We start from the raw sequence: 21,499 nt of genomic DNA on the forward strand, positions 1-21,499 counted from the left end.
CTTGGTTTGCAAACTTGCAGAGGTTTTGAATGGTGTCAGTAAGCCTCAGTGCACTGTAGCCAATGTTCAATTGCTTGCCAAAGCCCTAGGCTAAGCTGGTCTTGTAAATCTTAAACCAGGTCCTTGGAACTTGCAGACAAATCCAAAGACCAAGACCAAAAAACCAACAAAAAAAAAAAAAAAAAAAAAAAAAAAAAAAAAAAAAAAAAAAAAAAGAGAGAGAGAGAAAATTAGAAATCAGATGCTCAAGAGAGAATATTCTTGCCAGTAACATGACAGAATCAAGTTAATTCAAAGTGATTCAAACAAGAGAGATGATTTTTTTTTTTTTTTTAGGATATTGCTGGCCAGTTCTGCATCCTGAATCTGATTGACATATGATACTACTAGGCTGAATGAAGACATTTTGCACATGTTTTTGCTTTAAAGAGCAATTGCTAGGGGTAACACTGGTTACTTACAATGTGGAGATATGCCAAACTATTTGGAATTATTCTGAATGAGAGTAGATTGCTGGCTATCTCATGCTTCAAGGTTTGTAGGACTGGGTGCATAATTTAGCATTCCTGATATCACCATGTGATCACATAAACTCAGAGGCTTGGAAAAATAAATGGGAGGCTCAGGTTCCTACCAGGTGTGCCATTCACTTCTGTGTATGGGCATTTCCACTAGAAGAACTTGAATGAGCTCCTCAGTAGACATTATGGGAAGATCTTTGACTTCTATAATAATTTCACCACAAAAAGGAATGTTTTGACATAAATTTTTGACAAGGGTTTTTGGACTTCTTTTTTTCTAATACCCATCTCTTTCCACTGCTGCCTTTAAGCATTTTCTGCAGAGTTTTATTATTTTTTAATCTGTACCTTTCAGAATATACTTCCCACATTTGGGGATTTTGGAAAGATTTTTCTGAATGGAAGCTCTTCTGTACCATGAGGTGTTGATGAAATATTGAGAGCAATAGCAAATTAGTTCATTAATTCTTAACAGCAGCCTGAATCTGTAGAGGCAAGCTTGGGTGGGAAAGTCCTTAAATCTCTGTCAGGATTTAATCCTTCCTTTTGTTTGTTTGCTTGGTTTTCAGGCAGCACAGCTGATCCTCCTGCTACAGCCTGTTCACACTTCGGAGTAGCTTCAGTTTCCCTCAGCCTTTGCATCAGATAGCTGAGCAACAAAATACTTCCCAAGTTCTGTTAAAAAAAACCCAAAAAACCAACAAAACATGAATCAAACCCAAACCAGTTCTATCTGAACTATCAGCCTATTAGTACACATGACAAGTTTCCCCCCAGCTGGGAAAGAAGAGTCTGAGTTTCTGAACCAGCCCCATTTTCCATGGCATTAGCACAGGGAGGGAGTGGGAGAAAACCCCACAAACTAAACCACCTGCTTTGAAATTCAAAGTGGGCAAACCCACTAACATCTGAGACTGGCTAATCTAAGTTTCCCCATGCTCAGAATAAAAGTTTTCTAGCCTTTTCCAGGCCATGATTTTACCTTAAATTGGACAGCTCAGGCTCTCTCAGAGTCACCAATATGTATTTTCAGGCACGTGTCCTTATGTGCTTTATCTCCACATTACTCTGTTTGATCACTCTGTACACTTGTGCATGTCAGTGCTTCCTTTTTAGTGCTTTGTGTCATGTTCTTTGTCACGCAGGGCAAACTGAGAGATCCCCCCTGCTGCTGAGCCCAGATCAGGGCCCAGCATCTCCCAGGGATGCTTTGCCTCAGCGTACACAACATGTCAGAGCATCCTGCCTGAGCATGTGACAAGGCACATCAGATGCTGAACATGTCTCAGCAGTGAGCAACAGCAGGGAAAAATGGGGGGGGTGGGGAATGCAGAAAAAGTGAGTGGACAAATGGAAATACCCCTGCACCAACCCCATTGATGGTGGCTTGTGCCCACAGAGTGGACATTGCCAAAAGACTTGGGAATAAATCCAAATCCTGGCAGCAGACAGTGCCCACCAGGCCAGTAACACTTGCTTCTAGCCTTTTCCAAACTGTGGCTTTTTAGCTAGCTACTAAAACTTTAAGAAAGTCTAAATGCCTGTAACTGAAACAAGGCAGAACTCTGTTTCAATAAACTTCAAAGTGGCATTGCGGGTTTTTTATGCATTGTATTTTGTGAAGGCATTTGCTTCCAAATTGTGTTAACAAAAATATGTTGTTTGACAGATATCATCTCAGCAGACAGGTTGCCTAATCTGTTTTATTGACAAATTGACTTATTATTTGATCAACTTGAATATAGTCTTCAAGATATACTTCTATTATAAAAAAGTACATGGAACAGAGAATAATGTGTTTAGTCCATCATCTGCTTTCAGCTGTCATTTAAACATTGGTGTGTCTGTAAGAAAAGAAAAAAGTTATCCAGTTGTTTTGATCATGCTGTCAGAACCGTCTTTATTGTCTGGGGGGAATGCCCATGTAATTTTTTCTTCCTTGATACGATAATATCTTGACCTGCCTCATTCAGTCAGAAGAAAGCAGGTTACAATGGCTCTACCCACCACCTACATGAAGTTTCAGATTCTATCAGAAGAGAAACAAAGCATCTCTGGGAGCCAGAATCACTTTTACTTCGCTTCCTCTGTCTTCTCTTTCAATGGGACCAGGAAACAAAGTGAAGTTAAAAGGTTTCCCTCACTGTAGTCAGAAATGCTTTTTTTTTTTTAAAAAAAAAAAAAAGAACATTCTAAGCTGTTGTGTTCTGTCTTTTCATTAAGGGGGGTGAGGGTGGGATGTTGGTTATATTTATTTTTAAGCCAATAAGTTCCACTTGAAAAGTTTCAAAAGTATAAAGAAAAGAAAATTAAGTAAGATCTGGATGAATTCGGGTAACAAGGTGGATGTGACAGCTTTTAGTGTGTTCCTCAGCACATTGTTTTGGGAACCTTTCTTGTATCCTCACCTTCGCTGCCTGGTTTTGATGAGAGAAATCCTGCTGATCCCTGCCCTGTGGGACTCTGATGCACAGGCACCAAGTGAATGAGAAGATTAGACAAGATTTAAATCTGGACCTACAGAAACAACCTTTGGCTGTTTGCTCTTGAAACTTAACATCAGAAATAAATTAATACTTGGGAGCAAGGCAGTCACTAAAAAAAATTCCTCCATTTAGTCCATTTCTGGGTGTCAATCCCAATTTGTCTGTTTGCAATTACACTCACAGTAGGTGGATCAGCTCCACTAGAGATAATTAAAAAGACCCTGTTTTGTGATAAAAAAATCCCTCTGGATTCCAGATAATTACCAGTATTGAAAATCTTAGCCCTTTAAAATCAAATGGAATAGACTTTTCATCGGGAAAGTAAACGCACAAACTGAATTAAAAAACCCCTTCAGTTGTCAATACAAAGGAAAATTATTTTCTTCTTGTTTAACTCAGTGGGTAAATATATCCTTAGAGGGAAGTTGAATAGGCTTTTGATGCACAAAAGCTGGATTTTGATAAAATGAAGCCCCTAAAAGAAGCCCCAAATCCAAACAGTTGTGTTTCAAATATGGGAGTTCTAGAAGTAACAACAAAATCAGAACCTGAGCTGTACCATCCCCAGCCTCAGTTTAGCAAAGCACAGATCTGACTAATGGAAACCTGGCCACAGAGAAAAAAACAAACCCAAACCACCCACAATTTGCTCATCTTTGGAGTTTTTTTCTTCCTATTTTTTTTAACTACAGACATTTAATGCCATGCTTGTCTGAGAGCTTTTCCTGTAGCTAATAATACTTTGCACTGTAGTGCCTTTAATCCAAAGATCTCAAAGTGCTTTGCAGGCATTAATGAATTAAACCTCATAACACCCCTTTGAAGTAGGCATTATTATAGCAGTCTTAGAGATGGGCTGAGTAATTTTCCTGAAGTTGTAGAGCAAGTCCCTGACAGAGTCAGGAATAGCTGCTGAAGTCCTGCATCTCAGCCGCTTCTGTAACCACCCTGCCATTCTCCCAGATTAACTCTCTTAAATCATTTTAATTTTAAATAATTACTTTGATTTACTTACTGTATTTAAGTCGTATCTCTGTTAAATACAAGGGGAGGCATTGATTTATCCTTGGTGGGTTAGGCATTCAGTGCCTGTGGAAGTTGTGCTGATAATGTGAAGTTAAACTGACACAAATCCCTGTGTGGGGATGCTCCTAGGGGGGCACAGGAGGGGCTGTGCAGGGCTTAGCTTCAGCCCTGTCCTCAGGCAGCCCCACCCAGCTCTGTGCAGCTCCATCAGCTGGGCTGACACCCACCCAGCCCTGCAGCAGCGGTGCTGCTGCCTGAAACACCAGCAGCATTTTCCAGGGGTGATCACCTGAACTAAAATGGGTCCTTCTCATGGCTCCAGCCATGCCCATGCCACAGTTTACACACATTAGGGGGCACACAGTACACACATTACCAGCCCTTCTCCCTCCCTCCTGACGCTGCTGAGACTAAACACACAGCTGAGATTCAAACCAAGCCTAACTTCCCTCAAAAAGCCATTCAAACATGAATTGCCACACAGGGCTGGCAGAGTGTGCCCTAGCCCTCAGATTCCTGCTTGTAATTAGGTTTTCAATGATGTATGTACCATTCTACTGTCCTTTAGGTCCAGCTCTACTGAAAGTCTCCCTGCTTGAAGCATTTTAGGTTTTTGTGGAGAGGTGCATTTTGGTGTGGCTTTAGCCTCTTTCTAAAGGCTTGGCCTCCACAAGGAAGGGGTGAAAGGCATGCCTGATTTTGGTCAAAGTAACATTCCATGCTGCCTCTGACAGCAAGTTTAGAAGCGTCCAAAAAGGTAAATTGCTGTAAATCTGCAAATAACCAACCCCAAAATCAATTGAATGAAATTATTAATCTCATGTCAAGCAGTTCTCTCTGATCAGGTTAGTGGGTGGGAAGCCCCCATCACATCCTCCTCAGCCCTAGGGAGCTGGGTGGTGGTGACAGCTGAGTGTGTGGGGCATCCAGTGCTCTGAGCAGAATCTGTCTGCGGTGGAGGACAGCTCCATCTGAGCACGTGGTCCTCTCCCTGCTTCCCTGGCCACAGACACCTGCTGCTTTGCCAGCAGAAAAAAGCACCCAGTACCAAAAACCCCAGAGCACCAAGCAGTGGCTGATCTCTCAGGGTGTTGGATGCAGCCAGCCGCCTCCCAAGGCTGCATTTCCAAGTGGCCAGGCCAGATGTGGTGTAAGGGAAGGTGGGAGGTCCACAGCTGTGTGTGGGCAGTGGGAACCTGCGACCCACCTGAGCAGTGCCAGAAGGCTGTGGCTGCAGTGATGAATGCAGCGTTTGCACGACTGAAAGTTGGACAGCAACAGCTCCAAATCATACCTGGGAACCTGCAGGATTTCTCCTGTGTGGACTTAGATCAAATTTACTTACCAGAGAGGAACACTGATGGAACTGCTGCAGCGCCCTGCTCACCCATCCCAGAGCAGGGAGGGCAGGCTGCCACCCCTGGGCCCTGCACAGCTGCTCCTGCAGGGATGTGGTGCAGCTGGGGCACAGCTGATGCTCACAGGGCTGCCCACACCACCAGCCTTCCTGAATTGGGCCAAGGATGCCACAGCGCTCGTTCCTTTTTCCTGTCTTTGTGGTTACCTCGCAAGAATCTCTGACTGCAGTGCCTAAGTGCTACTGTAACACCACCAGACACACACAGAGCATCCCAGGGACTGAAATTAGCTCCTGCAAGCCTCTCCCTGGTCTCAGGCACCATATTCCTCAGATAAATATGTTCAAAGGATTTTCTGTACCTTTGCAGCATGTGTTTTCCACTGGCTGGCCCGACAGACGCTGCCTGCTCTTCTCCCACGTTGCTTTCCTACAGTATTGCTGAATATTTATTAACTGGGAGCTTATTGACAAGCTCCCCTGCACCCTTCTCTCACTGGTGCCAAAGTCACAGTGCTGAGCTTCCTCGTGAGGCACATACGCTTCCCATAACCTTTCATGGCTTCTGCGGGGGGTCTTTTCACTTTCCTACACACACAGAGCCTGCTATGTTCCTTTCTTGGTAGGAATGCGCTAATTGTCACACGTCTTTCTTTTTAAAATAGTTTAATGTCATAATTATCCTCATTTTCTTCCTTCCTGCTACAGGCAAGTGCTGGAATGTTTTAGAAGTTTTTGAAAAAAAAAAACAAAAAAAAAAAACAACCCCCCAAAAAAAAACCCAACCAGAACCCCCTCACAACTTGTCTACGGAGAGAATTGTTACCACTCCCAAGGCTGGGCAGTATCACTTAAGGACACTAGAAACTTTTTTTTCACTTCAGCTGCACACTTATGGTTTAACTAGTTTTGCAAAGCCCAGCCTTATCCACACATATTACAGTTTAGATGTACCTTCAGCTTAGATTGTCTCAGATTCTCCTTGACGTTTTTCCACCACAGGTTTAGGGAACATTGTTGCTTCTGTCACGTACCAGGCCCACCAAAAAAAAAAAAAAAAAAAAAAAAAAAAAAGTTCTAAGTCACTCCATGTCTGTGTAGGGTGGTGAGAAGACCTCACCTGCTGATCCAGGTGGGCAGTGTGTGCCATGTGAGCACCAGAGAGGGGCTCCCTGCATCACATGTTGCTGACAGTACCAAAAAAAGGGATTTTGAGGAGTCAAACCATTCTGACCTTTATTGGTCTGAGCCACCATCACATTGTTCTTTTCAAGCCCATTTCCACTTCCACTGGACAGGTGCTCTGTAGGTGCTCTTGGCTGTATCAGGGAGCTGCCAGGACAGATCTCTGGTTTGCTGCTGGGAAGTTTCAGATGCCACCTCACTCATGGGAAGAGCACAGAGGACAACCTAGCAAACCAAAGAAGTGGGGACAGGTTCGAAGGATCTCCACCAGCTACCTCCTGCTTCCCCAAATATTGCCTTTTCCCTTTAGGAAATCTGGAACCATAGAGTGGCATCTGCCAAGCTGTAGGCACTTTAGAGTAAGCACCCATCAGAATAACTTACTGTCAAAAACAGGTACAAATTCATTTCATCCCACTTTGTGCCATATGCTGCTGTCAAAACTTCATGAACTGTTTAGGCAGCATGTTGGGACATTTTGACTAACTATGAGCAGAGCTATTTTTTCTGTAGCTCGGTGTCACTGGTGTTTATAATTGGGTATTTCCCTGGGCACACACGGCTGTGGCAGGAGAACTCAGCCTGGCAAGGTGGGCACGGGCCAAACCTCTGCATCCGGCCACCTGCTCATCGTCCTGCAAACTGCAGCGGCCACACCGCTCAGGGACTGCTCCTTCTGTGCTAATGCTAGCATTGGAAAGGTGGGCTGATCTTTTTCTCCTGTGATTTGATGAAAATCTCCAATCTTGGAGCAGACTGGTAAGCTGAATCTGAATCTCGTTCTCTGCCGCTTGAGCCCAGCAGTTTTGTTCTCCTGACAGGAAAGTTTGCTAACATGGCCTTTGCTGTAAGAAGTGGGAAACAGACCACAGGATAGGTAAAGAACACATTTGCTGTTTTATTGGTGCCTTGCAGGGCAGTAATACTGAAAAAGGGGAATGAAAAATAAACAAAAAACCCAAAAACCAGAACAAAAACCCAGGATGGTGGCAATCCACATTGTATTTTTTTTAAAGAGTACATCAACTCCTGGTTTTTTTCATTTATTGTGGCATGAATGATAACATAAAACCAAAACATGAAAATATACAACTTATATTACACTATGTGTTATGAACAAAATATAAATCTATAACTCTATGTTATATTTACATAATTATTTTTTTTATTAAATTTCAAGTGAGATGGTAGGTTGCACATACTTTGTTTTAAGCTCCAGGCATTTGATTGTCTCTATTTCTTTTCTATTTTCATTTCACTCGTAAAATCCGAAACGTTAGAAGGAGTAAGAGCTTTAGAGCCAATGGAGCTATATAAATACTGTTTCAGCAAACCAGTGACAAAAAACACTGGGGAGTAAAGAAATCAGTCAGTAGAAAAAACGAACTTGACATGTTCTTCAATCTGGGAAACTGACAAGTTAAGATAAAGTCGAAAAAATGTAAATATAAACCAAGCTAAACAGACAGCCCATGCCCTGTGAATTGAGGATACACTTGAATCCACATCTAGTGAATTAGTTATTTGCAAAATGGAAGGGATGGTTCTACCGAGAAGTGGTCAGACAAAGAAACTTCCTATCCCATACCTTGTGCCCTGAAACGTCCGAGATACCACACAGCTGCCTTTCTTTACAGCAGATGAATTCTTGCTCAGGAAGACCTACATTTCCATGGAGTATAATTATTTTTGATGTTACAAATGTGATGTCAGAGGCTTCTTCGGGGACAATAACAGCTCATCTCTTTGGATTAAAAAGAAAAAGCTCTGAAAATGTGCTGTAAAAAGGTTAAAGACAATTTACTTTCTAAAAAATGATTTAATTAAAGACAGTCTACTGCAGTAACCAAATCTTTGAAATAATGTCTTCGAAGAAAGAATTTCTTCCATATGCATTCATAATAAGAGGATTTGGTTACAAAACTAATTAAATGCTATAATAATAGCTAGTGTTCTTTTCTGGGGGCCTGATTAATATAGCGGAACGGTTAGATAAAGATGTTAAATGCACTTAAAAATCCTATTTTACTAATATAAGGCATGAATAAATGGAAAAAAGGATATACTCTGTGTTATTTAATTGAGCTTAGAAGCAAGTGCCTCAGTTTTTTTTGCTTTCTTTTCCCCCTTTCCCCACTGTTGGAGATCTTTCTCAAACTCCCAAGATGCATGGTGGCTTGCCCCATTCAGGAGGAGGTGGCCTGTACACGCCCCCAAGCAGCTCCCCAGGAGCATCCTGGCTCAACAGCTCCCCAGGGAAGGGGGGAACAGAGCCACCTTGATCTTAGGGCCTCAATGAGCTTTGAGGTTAATAAACCCTAATCTCTTCTAACCTGGTTTTTCTACATGCTCCAGGGAACAGAGCCCAGGGAAAAAAAATAAAGAAGAAGATAATTTTTTATAAATGTATATTTTGCTATTTTTTTTAGGGTTTTTTTTTTTTTCCCCCAGAAAATTCAAGAGGGACAAACAGTACCCTATTTTCAAACATGGTCTTCTACTGCTGAAGGATACATGGGTGCTCATCCTTGGACCTAAGAAAACATTAGCATGGGCATTACGCATTTTGCTGGTGTGGAACCCCAGAGCCATTTTTAAAAATTTTATTTTTTCATCTTTTGGCCTCTTTTTTTGTTTCCTTTTTAACATTTCTGCATGGGTTTCAACATCCTGAAAGTGGAGGAGGGGGCCAGTCTGCCACAGCCTGTCACAGGGAACATGCATGGGACAAAGTCAGCCCTGGCTGGGGCAGTGGGGAGAGCTGGGGGCTCTGGGGAGGGCACTGCCCCACCCCTGGAGCCCCTGGACACCGGGCTGGGGACAGCAGCCTCTCCCACGCAATTCAGGGCTGTCACTTGGTCCCACTGAAGCCCAAGGGCCCCCTTCCCACTGACCCCTGCCACCCCAAGGCTTGCTCCAACCCCACCTGGCAGCGTGGCACCTACCTGGAGCTAAAACAAAGTATCCTGGTCGCCCGAAGTGACAAAATTAAACCAGAGAGTCTCTCAACTGTGGTGGAAATCAAGCATCCAGCAAATGTGAGGTGAACCCACAAGAGTCAGAAGTAATTTGTTCACAAAGACAGGGAACAAATTTAAAAGTTAAAAAAAAAAATAAAATAAAAAGGAGCAAATATCTGTTTTCACATTGTACATAATAATGATATAAAAACAATTGTCTATTTTTTTTCCTTCTTATCCAAACAGAGTGCTTCAAAAAAATTGGCTCTAGATGACTGGTGTAATTAAATAACTAAAATAAGTGATGAGAGAGCAGAAGTTAATTAAGATTGAAAACAACACTCCCATTAATTCACTCCATCATAATAAACATCAGAAGTTGACATGGCTGGGGCCAAAATTAAAATAAAAGAAAGAGAAATGGTGTGAGCAGAAGAAGAAGCGATTTGTTTTCATATGTATATATATATATATTTATATATATATAAAAAGGTAAGGTGGGGAAGGGTATCCATTTTAAATAGCCTAACAGCTTCATTTGCTGCACTGCCAAATTAGAACAGAATAAAATAAAGTTAAAAAAAGGGGGGGGTGTAAATAAATTATACATAATTTACTAATCTGGGAACAGCTGACCATTATTATTATTATTATAATTACCATTCAACACTAGCAAGAAGAGGCAGTTCAACTGAAAAAAAACCAAAACCCCAACACAGTCATAAAATACAAGCAAAAAAGAACCCTCTCTGACACGGAGGATATGATCAGCTACTCCAAGCATAATTTCAGAGCAAATCTTCTGAGAGAGAGAAAATGGAAAAGAATTTTTCAAAGCAGAGGTGGAAATCAAAACAGGGAAAACGTAAGAAAAAGAAAAGAGATGTAGCAGGGTAAAACTGTCACATGCCCAAACATTGGAGCATTGTCCTAAGTGTTCAATGGCATTTGCTTTTTGCTTTGCACGAGGTCTGCAGAGGTCAAGTTACACTTGAAGTGGGATTTCGAGAGGCAAAGAAAGGCATTCCCCCCTTCCTACCTGTCCTGTTCATCGTCCTGCACCTGGCATCGAGGGCTGAATTTGCCTAATCGAGGGACTGTTTGCAAAATCAGGGCTGCCAAACAGTGGTGAGCAGGGCTCTGGTGAGTGCTTGGGCCACTAAGATGTGTGGGGCTAACTTTACAAGTTAGAGGTGATAACAGCAGCAATGCAGCTCCCTCTGGGAGTAGGAATTTACAAGGAAGCAACATAAAGCTGGAATCCCCAGTTAAAGAAACAAGTCAGAGGAAGGTTTCTGCCTCAGCACGATGCCAAGACCTTCCCTTCCCTTCCCTTCCCTTCCTGGGCACAGAGCAGCTCCCAGACACCTTGGGCTGTGGCTGCCCAAGGAAGACAAAACTGCCCAAGCAATGTGAGTGCTCTACAACAAGACTGGAAATAGTTTAGCACAGGAGAATGATTTTTCAGTTGTGAGAGGCAGCAGGGAGGGAAACTCAGCACTGCAGCGGCCTAAATTCTTGTAACCCCACTTGGAATACGGAAATCTCCTCAGAGCTACCAGCCTTCCTTCCCACACAAACATCCCACTGATAAAAGAAGAATTTCTGCCAGTGCACAGGAGAAAAAGAAGTCAGTGGAAAAAAAAAAAAATTGCCTTTTGAATCAGAAATCAGTACTCAACCACCCTGAACGTACAAGTTCATCAGAACTGGGGCCGGTTGGTGGTAACTTAATTATGCTCAGTGCGTGGTAACACTCCCAGTTGCTGTGTCCCGTGCAGAACAAACCACATTTTGGACAAGCCTTTTATGTTGTTTATGCTGCCACTTGAAGTGCAAACTAAAAGTAAAGGTTTCTTACAGACCAAGTCACTTGGAGGGTGCAGGACTTCATTCTGGAACATGCTTTTTGCTCACAATAATCCAAGATTATTCTTATTAGTACCATAAACACGCATACATGAAAATCCAAGACCATAAAATATTTTTTCTCTAAATTTCTTATGTCTCTCTCTCTTTTTTTTCACCTGAGAACAGCACCTACAGTTTCCTTTAAAAAGCAAAAGCAAAAATATATGTCTAATCTCACCAGCTGCTGGTATATCAGGTTCTTCAAGGGATTGTCTAAGATATAACACTGTCCTAACTTTAGACAGAGCAAGAAGCAAATGAAAAGCCAAAGAAAAACAAACAAGAAGAGACCAACCTAAAAAAAGCAAATTGGACTAGTTCAGCGCTTTAGTACAAATTTGGCACTTGCTCAAAGACTCAGTATGGTGTGCAACTGATGAAGAGAAGTCCTCTCTTGAAAGGAAATGCTTGTTGGGGTTAACAGAAAGACTCCCCACTTCCTTCCTTGCCAGCCACGCGCACAGGCACGCACACACACACACTTCTGACCCAGATTTGACAGGGAGGAGGAGGAGAAGGTGAAGGAAGAGGAAGAAGAGGAGGAGGAGGAAGAGACAGAGGGGGTTAAAAGGAATTTTATCTTTTTTTTTTCCTGTCAGGTGCATTACCAAAAAAAAAAAAATTATTTCTCTTTAAACTGTAGCACAAAACAACAAAACACATTCACAAGCCACTTGTTGGCACTGTGTACCTGAGTGAGAATTTCTAGAACATTGTAGAACAAACAGCCATAAAGTTTATTTGAAAAAAAAATAATAATAATAAAAGGTCAACGGGTAAGACTTCAGTGCTTGGGTATAGCAGCTGAATTACTGGCATTATTTTACCCATAGCTTATATCATTCTGTTGTTGTTGTCGTTGTCTTTGTTTCCTTTCTTCTGAGCCTTTTTTCTTCTGATGCAGGCTGATGTCTATTAGTCAGCTGATGTCCCAACTAGTTAAGACTAACAGTTAAAGTAACAGTCAGTGTATGAGAAAGTTAATGTGCTTGGCCACTGGCAAGGATAAACCAGATGGGGCTTTATTTATTTATTTGTTTTTTCTTTCCTCCTTGGAGTCCTGCAGTTGGCGAGCCTTGGGGACCCCGATCAGTTGGCCTGCCCCGCAATGTGGTTTTCACTGTCACTGCCATAGTCTGCATCGGGGTCGTCCTCCTCCTCGTCGTACTCGTCGTAGATCTCCCCGTTGGCGTCGTCGGGCTGCATCTCCTCCTTGATGTGCGGCTCCTCGCCCTTGACCCCGTAAGTGCTCTGGATGACGGGCATGCCGGGCTCGGGGCTGCTGGACACGCTCGAGTGCTCCGAGGGCAGGTGTGGGGAGGGCATTCCCGCCATGGCGATGGCTCCCGGGTACACCACGCCCGCCGTGGCCATGGGCAGCTGTGCCTGTTGCCTGCCAGGAGGAAAAGAGTGAAGGATGTTGGAATGCTGCATGGAACACCAGGAGGGTGAGCTCAACAGCGCATATGCTTGGGCATGCAGAGGAATTCTTGCACCAGCGTTCGAAACTCACCGAGCGATGCTTCACAAACAAACCCAAGTCAATTCTACTGGTAAGAAAACCCCACCTCTGGAAGCATCTCTAGCCATACCTGAGCTACACAGTTTCAGCTTGCCTGCTTGTGAGGGAAACGTCTTTTCTGCATCAGCTTGGTGCCACCCAAAAATAAACATGCCTGCCAAACTGTGGTCCAACTTAAAACCTGTATACTCTGAAAAGCTTCCTTTTAAAAAATCCAACCTGCTATCAGGACTGGATATAAGAGTCACAGTAACTAGACATAAATTGCCAATAGGAGAGAGGCAGCAAGGTCTAGGTAGACTGCACAGGGATGGGAAGGTGCTGCAGGAAAATGCCACTGGATGAGGAGAAAGCAGAGACAATGCTTACTCCACATTCATTTGGGGACCTGATCATTACTAGGGAGAGGAACAGTGGCCTAAAGGCCTCCCACTAGAAAGTGAGAGTTTCCACTGGGAGCAGCCCTTGTGAAAAGCAGATTCTCTTTTCCCAAAGAGAATTTTTTTTGGTCTCTTTTATCCTACAGGTATTGGATAAAATACCTGGGAAAAGGCAGACTTAAAACAGTAGTGGGCATTATTGAAAAATAAATAAAAAGCAAGGAAACAACATGAGCATTTGAGAAAATCTTCTACAGGATGCCTTTATACATCTAAGCCTTGGAAACCTGTCTGCAGTAAAAAGAATTATTGCAGGCCACAGAAATTCCCTCTGCATCAAGAACACTAGCTGTGTTATACCAGTGTTTGTTTCCCTGAGAAGCTTCAGAGTCCCAACAAGCCTAGAGGTTTAAAATTCATGCTCCTTTTGTTGCCTTCCTACATGAAGTAATTCCATTGCAGTAATTCTGTTCAGTACATGCTGCACATTGTAATGTCATCAGCAGTGTGTCCATCTGCACTGAAAAGCCTTGCCACAGGAGACAGGGCAGAGTCTCTTGAGATGAACATTCTTAATTAAGAATGAAACCCTTCCCTGTTCCCCTGCCTGCCTGTGCCCTGGCTGCACAGAAAGCCTCACACAGTACAGTGATCCTGAAAGACTCTCCTCTGCCAAGCAGCTTTATACTTGTTTGGAATTGCTCGCTGCATTTTTAGATACTTCCTGCCTGCCATCCAAGCCAGGCCTCCCTCCACAGAGCCCCTGTTTCCACGTTTCTGAAACAACCCAAGTTGTCTCAGCTGAAGATACAGCTCTTAAAGTAGGGAGCAGATCCGATTTCCATTTTATTCTTAATTCAATAGGAAGGCTTTTGTTTTCTGGAGTCAGCATCTCTGCGACAAGATTCAGCGCACTTAAATTGGTTTTAATATTTAACAATAGGAACACTTTGCACTTAAATGGTGCTTTTCAGAGTGCTTTTCAAATATTAAATAATTTAAGAGTAGTATTTTTCCACCTCTATGGGATGTCCAGCCTAGAGGATCTTGCAGCAGTCCTCAGATACTAATGTATTAGGGCTCTCAGCAGGCCACGCTTGACACGCTACCACTGAAGATGAGGATGCTGAAATAGGGAACATTAAAAAATTCCCAATCCTTCCCACTGTGATGCCTCCACCACAGCCACAGCTCCTGTTAAACCAAGCACTTACTGTGGTGCCCAGACAGCTGGGCTGGTGTTTAGGAGTTTAGCCCTAAATGACCTGTATTGGTGGATGCAACAGATGGGGAACCTAAAGCAGGAATGCAACTGCAGTGCTGTGACTGGTGACATCACACCCTGGCCCCACTGCAGCCACTGGCCACTCTGTCAGCTGCTTCCAGAAAGATTTTGCCCTGGGTTCTGCCCCAGTGCAAATTACCTCCAGAAATGTCTTGACTTCAATGTCAGCCTTGTTTGGAAAGCTGAATTTCTGCAGGCAGAATGTAACAAGGTTAATTTTTTTCCCCATGATGAGGCATGCATGTTAACCAGATAAGCAGCGTTTTGGGGGCTCTGTTGCCACCTATTCTTTTTCCACAAGGCCCCCTCCTCTTTTTTTAATCTCTTGATGCTGAATGTTGGCTGACTTCCCTATGTTTGTTTCAGTGCTTACCACTGGGATCACTGGACCTGCCAGCACCACAGGGTTAAGCAGCTCAAATTTCTCTGCTGAGCGGCTTATTCTAACAATGCACACTGTAGCTGTTTAAAACACAGTCTGGTGACACTTAACAGTCACTGGATAGATGTTCTCTCCTTTATTGCTACTTCCAGCCATCAACTAAAGAGATGTTAATACCAAAAGGATTCCAAACCAAGATGAAACAGAACACAAATTCCATTATTTCAGAGGGTCGCTCTTGTTGCTGGTTTTGCTTTTTTTTCTTAGGATCCCTGTGTAGCTTTTAATTTTCTCAAGTGAATACAGAAATATTGTGGAATATTTGATTACTTTGGGTTCTTTTTGATCTGCTGTAACCAACACCAAGGAATTTCTGTGGAAGGAAAATATTCGCTAGTCTTCTAGGCATATATTCTAATCATATCAAACTGATCTATTAGCTGTTTATCAGAACTGGGCTTAAAATTTCTGCTCAACAGAAAGCATTTAACTTGCTGGACTGTAAGACACTCCCTGGAAGGGCAAATAAACAATGCAGACATGATATGAATACAGCTTGGCATCAATCAACTGAGCCACGTCCATATTCCAGCTCAGGTTCAGCGTGCTCAGCAGTCCTTTTGCAGACCACTTGCCACAGATCCTACTGAATGCAAACTCCTTTCTCTGGCTTTTGGATCCAGAGGCACTACCACAGATTCCTTCAGATACTCTCTCCGAGGCCCCGTAATAGTTGTAAGGCTTTACTAGAAGACTTATTTCATTAGAAATAAGTTTATTTCATTAGAAATAAGTTTCATTAGAAAATCTTAAAGCCTTTTTTTTTTCACGATCAGAGCGGAAATGAGACAGCTGGCTGAGGCGCTAAGATGAGTGTAAAACAGAGCCAACAAAAAGCTCCTAACACTGCCTAACCTCCTCCCGGAACACTTTGCTATGAAGTACAGCTCTCATTTTCTGTTAGCAACATCTAATGCCCTCACCAATAAGCTACGATTAAGAATTAAGGTTTCTCCCTGATTTTTGTTTGTTTTTGGGCGGAACGAGCAGTGCTTGTGGGAGGTGCCATACCCAACATTGAAGTACTGCCTCATCTCCTGGCGTCGGTTGCGCATGATGGCCTTGTACTCGCCGATGCGTAACTTCTTGCCATCCACAAGGCAGGTACGCTTCGGCCTGGGCTTGTACTTGTAGTCTGGGTATTTCTCCAGGTGCTGCTTGCTGAGCCGGGCCTGCTCCTCATAGTATGGCTGCTTCTCTAGGTTTGTCATAGCTTTCCAGCGAGATCCTGTCACCAAAAATAATAAAAAAACAGAAAAAAAAGAGATGAGATGCTACTCATCCCCAAACGCTGCAAGGCAGAGGAACAAGTAGGTCACCCAGAAGAAGACACCTAAGGTCATTTGGCTTTGGGCTGGGAATCTGTCAGAGCATCTAGACAGGGTTCTGGTCTTGTTTGTATTTGACTCATAAACCTCCTGGGTATGGCCAAGATGCAGAGAGGCAGCCCTGGAAATTTTGACTCAATATTTTACTGAAATTTATCTACCTTACAATGCCTTTCAGGTGGGCAGTAAAACCACGATCCTGACATGGTTCCAGGAAACAAGGCAGTGTATTTTGGAGGAATGGACACAGAGAGTGTGCTCTGCTGTGTCCCCACACTTTCCCTTGGCCACGTGCCAGTTCACACCTCCTGCTCATGGAAGGCTCCATGTGCTGCTGTCTGTGATCCACAGCTGGATCGGGGCATCAGATCTGGATATGCACAAGCCCACAGCCTCATCATTCCTGACAAACACTGGGTCTTTCTGGCTCCCAGGTTGGTGGTCAGAAGAGGAACTGACTGTAAATGCTCTGCAGTCAGGTACAGGAGCCTGTAAAGACCCCAAAGCAATGTCTCTAAAAGCTATAAACCATCCCATATGTGTCAGTGGGGTTTTAACTCCAAGACCAAGTCCTGGGATACACTGCCAGCCCCAACTTAAAGAATTTACTGTGTCATGAAGGAAAAAGCACTGAGGTACTGACACAGCTCTCCCAGGAGCTGCACTATGGCTTCATTACTGGCAGCCCTGTTTTCTGACTATGCTAATGTGGATATTTGAGTTAGGGATATAGTGAAGACTTCAAAATTGTTTTCAAATGCTTGCTGAAAGTTATAAACTAATACTTCTTAAAGGATATAATACGGGAGCAGAAAGTAAAAGTTCTTGACTCAGTTGCCCCATTTTATTTTTCCATTAAATATAGAAGTGCTTCAGGGTAAGATACATTTCAAGTAACAGGAATAGTTCAAGCTGTGAAACCTGTGGCCTAGAAAGAAAACTTTATTGGAAAATAGTCAAGTTTCCCACTGGAAAAATGTTTGAATAGTTTCTCAGTTTAATGGGTTCATAATACCATATGTCATACTTGACTTCCTCTTGTTCCTCATTTTTTTATGGTTAGCTCATGCTACTGCTCAGGCTGGTCTTATCCCACTGTACCCCCAAGACCTGCAGTAGAGGGAGCACAGTTATCCTTTCCCCATGAAAGAAAACAGTTTCATTCCCTCTAGAAAGGCCCCTTGGGATTATTGACACCATTTTTCCCATTACTCTTTGAATCTTTATTCCATGCTGCTGTCTGCGTTTCTGGAGAGAAGAGCTGGTACCACCTGACCTCATACCCAGAGATAAGCAATGTAGAAACAGTGATGTCTTTGTCCTGAAAAGGGTCAAAGCAAACACTGCTTTGAAGTCAAAATCATAATTTTTCATCCTGTTTACAGCACATAGCATGCAGAAATCCCCCAGTTAGTCCTGGAATGGGAAGGAGTTTAATGACATTGTTATTAGCTTAGGCCCAGCACCATAACTGCATGGCTAGATAGCTTTTTAGGGCTGAAACTCCTGCACGTCCCTTCTTATGCCACACAGAGGTAGTGTCTGTGCCTGGGGACTGGTGGCAGGGCTCTGTGTTACACAGGGCAGCACCCTGGGACCAGAATCCTGCTCAGCAGCTTGGTCTCCTGCAGAGAAATTATTCCAAGCTTTTCCTGGCAAAGAGAGTGGCTGGAAAAATGGCACTGACTTTCCTCCTGGACTTGGGGATGAAGGACACAGTGACTGTCACAACCCTGCGCACCAACTAATGCTGCCTAAGAGGGAAATACAGGCTGGGCCTGTGTTGAACAACGTTAAGAATTCACGGTAAAGCAGATGAGCTCTGGAAGATGCCCAGATGTGGGCGTGCTTTCAAATTCTGTATGTAGGCACCGACACACCGGTATTTCAGCAAAGAAAATCCTAAGAGTGAGCCTAAATCCAGAGCTGTCTAATGACAGACCTGCTGAAGTCCTAATGGCCTAGGGAAACAGCCCCAGCCCCTGCTCCTGATGCTACATCAGGGTTTTTTTATGAAGAGAAAAGTTGAGAAGCTCAGTCTTTAAACAAATCTTGACATTTGCTCTATATGCTGTGAAGGGATCTGCAGTGCAGGGACTCACACATATTTTGAGACAGACAGATGCACAGAAAGGTAGAAATTAAGGTCAGCTCTTGCAAAATTACCACGAAAATGCTCTATTCCAGCACAGTTTCTCTTCTGCTATGCCATTTCACCTGCTGCAAACCTACAGTCAGACCTGGGCAGGCAGATTCCTACCCCCTCATGTGACAAAAAGTAGTAAGTAAAGTCAGGCAAATGGCACAAACCTTTGTAGGATCAGGGCAATAGAATATGAAATTTTGATGCATAATATCTGTACATACAGTTACACCTACAATATTTATACACTAATATTATTTATAATATTTTTTCTTCCTGAGCCTGAACACTCAAATACAACAAAAATCCTGGTAGTTTCACCTCTCTTCCTAGCAAATTTTTAATAGCTGCCTCCTGCAGTGATACCTCCTCTTACTACGACTTTACTGTTTTTTTACAAAATATACTAAATATAGTTTACTAGTATGTTTTGAAGTATCATACATAATTAAACAAATAATGCTGTCAAAATAAATTTAAATAAATTTAAAAAAACGGCACACTTTCTGATGATAAACCATTGTTTATATTTGATAATTTTCACTTATTTTCTTAATAATTTGCATAATCCAATCAATTATCTGAACCGTCTTCATCTGAAATCTTGAAATTTTGAAGGGTATGTAACTCTGATCTTACCCACAGGGTAAGCTATGAATGAGTACCATCAATCAACATATTAAAGCTTTTTAAAAATACCTTATATTTTGACTAAATATGCCTGTAATAGCTTTATTTGTCATTTTTTTATGTGTCTACAAACACACACAGGCAGGCATGAGCACCTATGCACAGTGCCAAACCCAAGCCCAAACAAGATGTGATTGCAAAAAACTTGAGAAACCTTTCTTTTTATGGGAAGATTTGCAGTCTTGAGTGAGCTCCCTGCTCACCATCTGTGTTGGAAAGCTTTGAGTGGGTCAAGCATGCAAGGCTTTTCTCCTTGGCTATGAAAACAAGAGCCCATTCCCCTCCCTAGATGCATGCAAAATGACAAGCAGGATTCTAGCACAATTCTCCCCGATGGATGGTGGCCGAAGCATTTAGGAAAAAAAAAAATTCAAAGACTTTGCAGCACCAAGCACAGCTCCTGCCCCTCAACTGAGCTAGGGCAGTCAGAGCTGTGCCCACACAGCTGTGTGTAACTGTGAGCACATCCAGAGAGGGCAAATCCTTGAGTCCAGGGCAGAACAGAGATGCCCTCACCCATGCCCAGACACACACGTGCAATATTCAGAGCTCTGCTCACTTCTGATTTTAAGCCAAGTTTCTCTGACAAGAATTTTCAGCTGCTTGCAATATTCTCTAACTTTCAGTCCATTAGACTGGTATTTTTCAATCTGAGTACCTGAATCAGGCTGATTTTATGTTTAAAAAACATTCTCACACAGACAAACACTTGTATAATGTATAGGTAAGTGTACACATTCATATAAACACACATATACATTCCAAGAGAATTTCTGAAGCTAGTAATTAACTTCATTTTCCCCCAAAATCTTTACATAGATTTCTCAGTGAAAATAATTAAAACATTTACCAAAATTATCTAAACAATGCACTTTTAAGCTGACAGGGTCCAGCAGCCCCACTTTAGCACTTTTTTAACAATTTACTAAAAAAACCATTATCCACAAGTTTAAGTTGCAATGAACAGATGGATGACAAACGTATGCACAGATGAATTTAGTGACAAATCCGTGTATCTAATTTTTATGCTCAAAACATAATACCACAGTGTCAAACATAATCCCTAGAGAATTCTAGGGCTGGGAAGAGCACTTCCTCTCATTTTACTATAAAAATGACCCTCGGTTGGTGAGAACTCTATCTAAGTTACTCTGTGTGACAACAAGCTCTGTGACCTCAATGTGTAGCAGAGCTGCTGGAAAAATGGGAAGGAAAAATTGTGGCTTTCTAATAAGGACACCTTAATACCTGGTTGAACTGTGAGCTTCTAATTGGTCACCCTATGCCAGTTAACAGACAGCTCCCTGCTGAGTTCAAAAGATTGGCCTTTTGCAGCTGAAGGAAGAACTTTGTAGTGTTTCTGTCAGGAAGGAAGATGCCAGGACATCCCTCTCTATTGCACACGTAGAATGAAAAAAAAAAAAAAAATCAAATGTGATGCTGTAAAGAAATAGAAACATCATCTTTCACTGTCTCAGACCTTGCTTTTCCCCATATCTGGCAGCAAAACAGAGAGTTTGGAGTCAGCTATACTGTCTGTCACCTCAACAGGATCTGTAATGAATTTGCACATTTTACTCTAACTACTGTATATCTAATCAGAAAAAGATGTCTCCGTATCTCCCTGATCTAGCGCCAAATAGTAAAAGGTGATTCCTTATGTTAACAATTTCAGCAGAATGGCTTATTAAAACCAGATTTTAGGGTATTATAAAATGCTTAGAAGCCCTTTAAAATGTCAACCAGGATCCCCAGAGACTGCGTAAAATGTCAGCCCAGCTCAAGCGCCTGTTTTAAGCAGAATGAATTAGCAGCGTGCTGTCGGAGGTTGTTATCCAAAACAATCAGTTAAGAGGGAAAACATCAAGCTCTCTTTGTACTTTCTATATGAAAAGGGCCATTCAGAATGATCTTGTAGATTTCTGAAGCTGATTACTTAAAAACAGGTTTAACCAGGTCTAGTCTCAATTTAGAAACAGACCAAAACTATTACTGCCCTGTCCTCCGGCTAATCACATCATACACCTCTGACCAGTATAATCGCTTTTAACCAGTATAAGGTTATATTGCCATCAACATAACCAATTTAGCCTTCTAATCCTGTTCCCATAACTAATCTAATCATCTCATACCACCCTTTAAATCATGGCTTCATATCATCACATCTGCCATCCATGGCAATACATTTTGCTTCTCCAACCAATTTATCTAGTATCCACTTGCCCCCTGCTAACTTTTCATAACACTACTCTAATCAAGGTAA

The 21,499-nt window shown here is 42.5% G+C and overlaps 1 protein-coding gene across 7 annotated transcripts in view; it reads right to left on the minus strand.

Moving 5' to 3' along the window:
• Positions 1 to 7,449: 7,449 nt before the first annotated feature.
• The window catches only part of SOX5 (SRY-box transcription factor 5), a 611,216-nt gene continuing 597,166 nt past the window's right edge, over positions 7,450 to 21,499 (minus strand). For all 7 annotated transcript variants that reach the window (XM_053977622.1, XM_053977623.1, XM_053977626.1 and 4 more), the window contains 2 exons: positions 16,087 to 16,303; positions 7,450 to 12,839 (listed from right to left, as the gene is read on the minus strand). In XM_053977622.1, the coding sequence (XP_053833597.1) occupies positions 12,536 to 12,839; positions 16,087 to 16,303 (521 nt within the window). In that variant the 3' untranslated portion in view covers positions 7,450 to 12,535. The remainder of the gene's footprint in view (positions 12,840 to 16,086; positions 16,304 to 21,499) is intronic.

The sequence above is a fragment of the Vidua macroura genome, chromosome 5 (assembly GCF_024509145.1).
Source record: "Vidua macroura isolate BioBank_ID:100142 chromosome 5, ASM2450914v1, whole genome shotgun sequence".
Lineage (NCBI taxonomy): Eukaryota > Metazoa > Chordata > Aves > Passeriformes > Viduidae > Vidua > Vidua macroura.